A 9,234-nucleotide genomic window follows, 5' to 3' on the forward strand; every position below is an offset into this window, starting at 1 on the left:
TCAGCTCCAGACTGAATAGGACTCCAACAATGACAAAGAAATACGCTGAACCTATTCCACATTTCATCCCCTTCACTCAAAATGTTGCTGTTACCTTGGTTTTCTGCTGCTTTGTGGGAACTGCAGCGGAATGACTGCTGCATGCTAAAGCTGCAGGGAGGGCCAAGAAACGGGGAGTGTAAGGCAGAAAAATAGCCATTCTGGATTATGAGGGTGTTGGGGGGGGAAGGATTATTTTAAGGGGTTGTCACCGATGCTGCAAGCTTTCCTAGGGAAAAAGAAAAAAGCCAGGCCTAACATAGAATGCTTTGGTTTCAGGAGGGGCTGCAGCCCTCCCTTTCTGCAGGAGGGGGGAAGCATGCAACCAGGCCACCCAACTATGCTCCCACAGGAAAGGAGGTAGAAGTTTTGCGGATGGGTTCACACACCTGTCCTTAAGCCAAGGTTTGGTCCAGCCTCAGGGCTCACAGCCCTCCTTTCTCCCCAGCAGTGCATCACTGAGGGTCAAAGCCTCAGTGCCCAGCTCAGGGCATAGACCCTGAAGCTGAAATTATCAGGAAATGCCTGAAGTCATTGAGATGCATGCTGGTAGCTCAGCAAACCTTATGGGCAGCTGGGGGTGCCTTCACTCTGGCTCTCTCCCATTCTTCCATGCATCAGGAAGCACAGATCTCCCTGGCCATGACAGCAGGCTCCCACCTCTGCACAGGATGATTCCTTTGGGCCTTTGAAGCCCTGGGGAGAAACTCAGGAAAGGAAAGGAGCAGAAAGCTCTGCTAAAACCCAGGGTCATCTGATCAGTGATCAAAGAGCCGCTTGAGAAACCTGATAGCAGCATACTGATTCACAGCTATCGACTTCGGAGATACGCTGCCTACCAGCAGCTTGCCAGCATCCAAAATAGCCCAGAAGCACCACTCAGAAAATAAACCCACCTGGTGTTCACTAAACAGACCTGCAAGCCAGAGTTTTGAGAGAGATTTTTGGCTAACCCTTTGGAAATGATCACTTGAAAGAGCAGCGGGCTCAACGAAAAGCCTCGGAAACATTTAAGAATCCCCTGTGCCAAAATGCTTGGGGTTCAGGATTGGTTGCCACGGCCACTGCAGTGGGAAAGCAGAGCAGGGCTGGGCCCACAGAGCAGGGCATCAAACCAGCCCAAGAACAGAGGTGGTAAATAACTGTCAGGAAGATAGGAAGCTCAGACCCCATTTGTCACCACCAGCTTTCAAATTCAGTGGTTCACTTTGAGGCATGCAAAGATGTCTCAGCTTTGAATAAGCACGCGCTGAATTAATGGCAGTGGAATTAATGCCTGCTTGCGGCGCCTGCCTCCAACACATGCACCATCATATGAAGGCAATGCTGTGAAAGCTTTCAAAAATGACTGTCGTTCTGACTAATTTACAGTAAAACCAGTTGAAAGCTAATTACAGGGAGTGCAGCTTGTTGCTTCCTCTGCACGGCAGCCAGCTACAACCCTGTCACTGTGGGGAGAAGCAAGCCCTCAGAGGGATCATCATTTGTGTCAAGAGGGACATCTGCCCAAAACCACAAACCAGGGACTTTCACTTTTTCTGTTTAACCTCGTGGAAGGAAGCATCGTGCTGTGCTCAGCTCCTCCAACCAGCAAAGTTGAAAAGTCTCCAGAAGAGCAGCCTGTCCCCAAACTCCCAAAGGATACCTCCATGCCACAGCTACCTGCAGCGTTCGGGGCAAGGGTAGAGTTTGCTCAGCTTTACTTGAGCTAGAGCAGTCTTATTTCAACCTCTTGGGCACTGCAAGCTAACCCTACCTGTGTGTGTTAGCAGAAAGACTGGATGCATCTCCCAAGCTTCTCTATGATGCAGTCAGTGCAGCTTTCAGGACTTTTTTGGGCAAGGGATAAAAAGTGATGGGAAGGTACTACAGGATTAAGTATGCTCTCCACTGATGTAGTATCATCAACACTGTCAGACCAGCTGCAGCTTCCTTTGGGCTCTGGCTGGCAGCCCAGCCCAGAAGTTCCTGACAGAGGACACCATATGCTCTGACAAGTCAACCTCAAACATAGGCATAAGCTATAGGCAGTACTGGTACAAGAACACATGGCATAAAGAGTATGGGCATTTTCAGAACATCACAAGCCTTGGAATTAAGTTACTCGATGCAGAGTCAGTTTTCAACCTTCTGTCTTCTAAACATTCAACACATGTGAAAAACAAGCCCACTTACGTGACCAACTAGAAAGTACAGAGTTAAAAGGTATTTCTGGGGGGTTGAAACTAGATGATCATTATGACCCTTTCCAACCCTGGCTATTCTATCATTATAGGATTTTGACAATTAGAGAGCCACCAGACCTACCTAATTTTCAAACTTTTTCATGCATCGCCTTGGCAGCAAACTTATGCTTAAGACAGGTTCTCCAGTGGTTTGTGACATCAAGTGCTATGAAAACACTTCAAATTCCTCCTTTTTGGCAGCATTCTTTCTACTCAGATCTAACTTGAAAAGCAGCTCTTGCTGGTCATGATACCACAGCTGCAGCTAAAGCATTGCGTGCAGCTGAAAAGCAAGAAGGGATTCGTTAGCACAACCTTCCCTCAGCTGCTCCAATAAGGCCTGCCTACGGTTACCAGAGCTTTTCACCTGCTAAAATCATGGTGATGGCACTTCTGCAAGGCAAGTATCACAAGAGAGCAAAACTGAGGGCTCTGTTGGTTCTGCTGTATGAGGGATCCCAGAGTTCTGCCATCCAAAAAATATAATACTGGATTCAGAAAACCGACTTCAGACATCACTATTACAGCATAAACACTGGATTATTTTATTTACTGCTTTCTTGAGGCATTATTCGCTCAAGTCACACTCACTTTTTTGAGAAGTGTAACATGAGCTATTGAAAAAACCAATGCCACTGCAGCAGTCAGGGCTCTAGGACAGGACAAAATAAAAGAAGAAATTCCAACTAAACAAACAGTGCTGATCCTCAAAGTCTAGCTAGCATCCAGAGGGAAAGCACACAGGGAGGGGTTGCCATGAACCCCCTCCCCCCCACCCCAAGGGTGCATGGGGCTGGGGAAGCTGCAGCTTTCAGTGCTGGCTGTGTTGAGGCTGGGTGGGAGGACTCGGAGGCTGCTGCCTCTCCCTACACTGCCTGCAACAGGCATGGCCTTGTTCGTGGCAGAGGCAGACCGGGCGACCACAACGGTCCCTCCTGGATTACCATGGATGAAGCAGGAGCATTGTATGAATGAAATGGAGAGGATGGAGTCTGCTCCTCCACAGCAAGCTACAGCAGGGCTAAGCTTCTCCCCCCATCCCCCCGCCTTTTAACTCATTTCAGACAGAGGTAAAGGCATGCAAACAGCTTTCCCATATCAGATGCGCACGCTGAAGAGGAGCCCTGGTTTGCAAGGCAGTGCCCATGCAGCACAGGTTCCCCAGCTGTGGTATGCAAACCATCTCTGTGCTGCACATGGAGGCACACACAACTGGAGGATGCACCATCAACCTGTATCCAGACAAAGTCAGACCAGAACAGCCTCAGAAAGGCATGCATATTAAATGGAGATTTAAAGGGTATAAAAATAATCTGTTTGATCTAGGAGTTATGTTTATATTATTTTCTGTGCTCACTACAAACAGATATGATTACAAGTGTCATCTGCTGTAATTGTCATCCCATCTCCTCCTGTCTCAGCAGCAAGTACACAAGATCCAAAGCACTCCTGGCCACAAAGCAGTTGCACACAGTTCTGCTTTCCTGGAGACACATCTTCAGCCTGGCCAAATTCCACCAACTCAGAAAAGTAAGCAGATTCATACCCCCAAGGACTCAGTCTGCCATAGGTATAGCACTTCCTTGTTCTGCAATTAACACCTCAGCTATAATTGTCACTAATAACCTCCTCTTGATAGCTGCTTTTTTTTTTTTCCCCCCCTCCAGCTTTTATAAAGCCTACACAACATGTTTTTGGGGACGTTTAAAAAACATTTTTCTCATCTTTCCTTCCAGCCATCATTGGCTTTTAGTTTGGTTTCTCAAGAAAAGGGCAAAAACTGATGATGGCTATCATGCTTCCATTGTGATTGCTGGTTGAATAAGATCTTTTCAAACACTCAGCATCTCAACAAAGGCACGGTGGGATGCCACCACACAACCCCTCGCCAAGATGCCACCTCTGCAAGACTTCCTTTGCCAGAGCACTTCCAAGACTGCTGCCAACCCTGCTGCTTCACAGGGAGCACGCTGCCACAGAGAGATCCTAGCAGGATTAACATCAGTGATATGTAAACATGAACAACCAAACCTGATCTAAGGATGCTCCAAGCACACTGACGGCTCTCCACCCACACAGCTCCTTGCGTGCGGTGTGTGGGGCCAGTCCTCCCCAGCCCATGGAAGGCAACACCGAGGTGTTGGGACTGCCTGGCTGGTTTAGTGCTCTCATAGCTTTGTGTCCTCGGATGAAAAATAAGAAACTGTTGATTCAGCAGTTTCTCCAGGCACGTCTGGAGAGATGTTACCTACACATCAGTGAGCCCTGCACGGCGGGGCAGTCTTAAAAACAAAACAACAACAACAAAAAACAAAACAACCCAAACAAAGGAAAGTTGCTTAGCTCATCAAATTCAGCTTTACAGCACCCAAAGAACTCTAACCTCATTCCTCATCTTTAATTCCTCCCACTCCTTACAATTAAATGACAAAGCCAGGCCTGTTTGCACTGATTTTTGTGATGGCATAGCAGGGGCTCAGGTGGAGCTCCAAATCTTTTTATTTGCTCCTGCAAGCTGGACAACACAATTTTCTACACAGGAGGGGAGAGTTAAGAGTAGCCTAAACTGTTATCCCAAATTACAAGATTATATCCCCGCTTACATAAACATTTCAAGGTCCTGCTAGCGTAAATATTTACACGCAAAGTTCATTGTAGCATCAAGCTCACTACAGAAGAGATGCCAAATGAGTGTGAAAGCTGAAGAGATACTGAGGGTGTAAGAGGCCCATCAATATGCTGCTTCTAAACCTCCTGAAGGCAGCAGAACTTTTGTTATGCAGAGTAACTGGGATTGGCAACAAAGAGAAAACTATTTAAGACAGAAAATGAGACCCACAGCAAGTTACCTGCAGTTTACAACTCAGCAGCCTTAAAGACATGCATATGACCTGATTTCCACAGGAGAGGGGCAAGCCAGATGAAATCCCACTATTTTATTGCACAGGCAGGACGTTTTGGGAGTTGTCATACCTGTGCAAGCTGCAAAAACAAGAGCTACTGGAGACCCCAGCGTGCCCTATGGCCTTGCTGACACAGCCCTCCCCTCTGCTGGCATGAAACCCTTCTCCTGCAGGCCACCAGCAGTGCACAGGTGGCTGCTCACTGTTGGCCTCATGTGAAAACAGCAGGTCCAAGAGGAGAGCACATTTAACCCCAGATGCTACTTCCGTGGGAACAGCCTCCAAACATCCCACACCTAAAGGGTCAGGGGAGGAGGATATCCTTACCTGGCCCTTGTCCTGTGCAGAAAGAGGATGGCTGGTTGAGCTCTCCACGCAGAGAATGGCCAACTGAATGTGGGGTCCCCCATCACACCTCTTACTCCTGCTGCTCCCCAGACCTCCCCCGTTGCTCCTCAACTCCTCTGGCTTACAGAGGGCCGGTTCAGCCCCATTTTCAGATGCACTGAAGTGAACAGTGAGCCATGAACAGGACAAGATGACTCTACCACACAACCAGGCCCTACTGCAGCCCTAACAATCTCAGGAAGCATCCTCTAATTCTCTAAACAGAGCCCTCCCAAGAGGAGGAAGCAGATGGAGAAAGTTATTTTCCCTCCCTGCGCACTCAGTCCTTTTACGCCTCTTTTGCCCAGGTGAACTCTGACACAAATTTTCGGGGAGGTTCACCGGATCTGTGATGAAATCTCTGGTTCATGGCACAAGGAAGCAGAGATTTGCCAATATGGATGCTTGGCACATTTGCATGCCAAGTGCACTCGTTAAGAGTGGGGCATTTGGAAACACTTAACTCTCTGCCAGCCCAACCCGAGCTGGAAATGCAGAGGAAATGTGGGGTCTCCATCAGCAGATCTTCAGCCAACCCACTCCAGTGTCAGCTACCAAAGCAACAAGCTCCTGCCCATGGCTCCCTAGCTACTCCAGTGATCCCCAAGCAGCAAAGATACAGATCTTCCCCTCATGAATTTGCTATCAAGATAACCACTGTACTTAATGAGCAGAGACAAAGTGGATCTTTCTAACACTCTCACCAAATTACAGCTGAAGGAAGCTCCTGATAGCACTGCTTTACTTATTCTGACTTTCTTAGATGTTTATGATGATTGTCTCCTGGGTAATTTGTTTAAATTTGTATGTAAACAAAGAAGAGTTTGTACGCATCTGCTACCTCACAAAAAGCATGTGTCATTTCTCAAAGGCATTTCTGCCATAGCTCATTCTTTCCATTTTTCCCCTACAGAATACTCATCTGGGGGGCAGAATTACAGCAGAATAACTACAGCAGAAGCCAATGTGGAGTCATAGCCCTCTGCAAATCAAATGATTGGTTTTTATATTTCCTAAAGCAGCCCTCAAGTGAGAAAAGCCTTCTGTTTCCCCTGTTACTCTGAAAGTCTTTGGGCAACCACTCAAGAGGTGTAACTGAACTGCACAGGAGGCCACTGGCCATGCGCACGTGCACCAGCAGAAGATCTCTGCCAAGTACCTCCACCTCTTTAAGGTCGTTTCACCCAATTCTTCTCCTCATCATCTCACCTAGAACTCTATTGCTTTACTGAAAATGTAAATACCCACCAACAAGTATCCATCCACCTTTCTCTTACACGCTTCAGCTGGAGCATTTGTTTTTCCTCCCTCACCTCCAAAGTGTTTTCTTTGTGACAAGCTCAGGAAGGAAGAAAAATGGGAACCAAGCACTTGGAAAACTGCAAACTCTTCATTTTCCTGAGAAAAATGCAGAGCAAAGAGCAAGCCAAGCCCACTGCAAGTGGAGCAGCTGGATGTCACAGCAACCCAAGCAAAGATACCCATCAACAGGTCTGCTGCTGGGTATATTTGAACAGCCCATCCTCAAACACAGCCCATGGGCTCTCCATCACACAACCATCACCCTTATCACAGCCCACCAGGGCTCCTCACCTGTGTGTCATTAGCCAGATTTGAACTCTTGGCTTCAGCTGTTGAATTCCTGCTCTTACTTTCAAATGCTCCTCACCCCAAAACACAACCCTTGTGTTTACTCTCTCATTTCCACCTGCAGTAATGTGAAACAAAGCAACAATCACAGCTTTTGCTGTATCACGTTACTCCCTAACAATACCTTCCAGTAATGCTTGATAAGTTCTGTTTACCAGAACTATCTCAAGTAGAATAACACATGGCAATTACTTTTTTCATTTCAGACTCTTAGTCTGGAGAAGGAAAAGGAAAAAAAAAACACAACACAAAAAAACCTTTACCCATTTAAATAGCATTTGTGTGTGCCAGGAATGCCTAAAGTCAAGAAAACTTGGGTAAACAAAAGTTTTACAGTTCTGACTCCTAGCAGTTGTTTTACTAGGAATGCAACCTTCTGTTTCAATACGTGAGGTAAGTCAAGCTTGCTGTGTTTCTCCTTACAGTAGCTTCACATGTATATCATAGAATGGCCTGGGTTGAAAAGGACCACAGTGATCACCTCATTTCTACCCCCCCCTGCTTTATGCAGAGTTACCAATCACCGGACCAGGCTGCCCAGAGCCACATCCAGCCTGACCTTGGATGCCTCCAGGCATGGGGCATCCACAGCCTCCTTGGGCAACCTGTTCCAGTGCCTCACCACCCTCTGGGTGAAAAACTTCCTCCTAAAAATATGTAGGATATCAAATATTTTCAATTTTTTTTCCAGATAGACAATGATGAAGCTTTCTGTGCTGGCCTCTATCCTTGTGGGAATATGAAGAGAAAACCATGCGTCTCTTCTTCATATATTAGTGCCTCATAATACACACCAGATGATCAATAAACTACATAAAGATTAAATCAGACTGACAGTCCTTAAAAAACGGCCTCTAAGCAGAAACAATTGTTTTAAAAGACTGTGGCGTCTGGAGCATTAAACTCACGTGCTGCCATGCCATTAATCTCTTTGTTGGAAGCCGGTTGATTTCCCCTGCCTGCATCTGTCAATTAAACATTCAGCATTGCAGCCAGCGTCCAACGGTGGATGTTTTGGCGTGCAAAACACCTCTTGGAGACGGCCTGCTGGCAGTTCCCGTGCACGCCGTGCCACTTCCAAAAGACAAGCGGGCTGGCAAGCGAAACTCCACCGTTGTGATCAGGGGATGCCCGCGAGCGCTTCAAAGCAAAACCTTTAAACCGACAGCGCGCGAGGAAAGCCGGACCGTTGCTACAGCACAGAGACGGAGCTGAGAGGGGAAATATTCCCCAGTTTCCCCAACGTGGAGCGCAGCGCACTGCCTCCACCTGGAGCTGCAGCGCTGAGCCGCCGGCCGGGGGCCGCTCCCGGGGCGCCGCGAGCCCGTATGGCTGTGCCTCCCACCCCCCCACAAAGCCCTCCTTAACTTTGCACGAGAGGAGAACAGCGGCGGGGAGGGGGGAAGAGATAAGTAACTAAAAGTAACGAAGAGAACGATACAAAGAGAAACAGAAAGAAAAAAAAAAAAAAGAAAGAAAGAAAGAGGAGAAAAAAAAAGCAGCGTTGTGCCGTGGGTTGTTTGCGTTAAGCAGTGAGGCGGGGGGCTGCTCCCAGCGGGGAGGGTCCTCGGATCCGCTCCGCTCCCCTTTTGTTCGCTGAGCGGAGCGGTCCGGCTCTCCCCAGCTGGACCCGAAGCGAGAAACCCGGGGAGAGGAAAGGAAAGAAGGGAGAAGGGGCACGGAGCAGCTCCGCGGCAGCTCACCCATGACGAGGCAGAGGAAGTCGAGGCAGATGAGCAGGACTTTCTTGCTGCTGCCCTTGGCCGGGTTGTTGTTCAGCGCCGGGCTGCCCCCATTCTTGCTCTCCGGCGCGATCGCCTTGTCGTACTTGTAGCTCTGCATTATCGGGGGCGAACGCCCGAGCCGTGCCGTGCTGTGCCGGGCCGCGCCGAGCCGAGCCCGCACGCGGTGCGCCGGGGAGGTGCTGCCCGCTCTCCCGGCCTCTCCGCTGGGGCACGGGAGGAGAAACGCGGGCGGGGTCTTCCCAACACCGACACCGCGGGAGGGAAGGAAAAAAAAAAAAAAAAAAA

At 48.5% G+C, this 9,234-nt stretch overlaps 1 protein-coding gene across 1 annotated transcript in view; it reads right to left on the reverse strand.

The window, feature by feature from the left end:
* Positions 1-9,116, reverse strand: part of PLPP3 (phospholipid phosphatase 3) — a 42,769-nt gene extending 33,653 nt beyond the window's left edge. The window contains exon 1 of the mRNA XM_042819064.1: positions 8,908-9,116. Within this exon, the coding sequence (XP_042674998.1) occupies positions 8,908-9,046 (139 nt within the window). The 5' untranslated portion in view covers positions 9,047-9,116. The remainder of the gene's footprint in view (positions 1-8,907) is intronic.
* Positions 9,117-9,234: the final 118 nt, after the last annotated feature.

The sequence above is a fragment of the Centrocercus urophasianus genome, unplaced genomic scaffold, assembly GCF_019232065.1.
Source record: "Centrocercus urophasianus isolate 14NV4802_14NV808 unplaced genomic scaffold, USGS_Curo_1.0 seq_18, whole genome shotgun sequence".
NCBI classification, from domain to species: domain Eukaryota; kingdom Metazoa; phylum Chordata; class Aves; order Galliformes; family Phasianidae; genus Centrocercus; species Centrocercus urophasianus.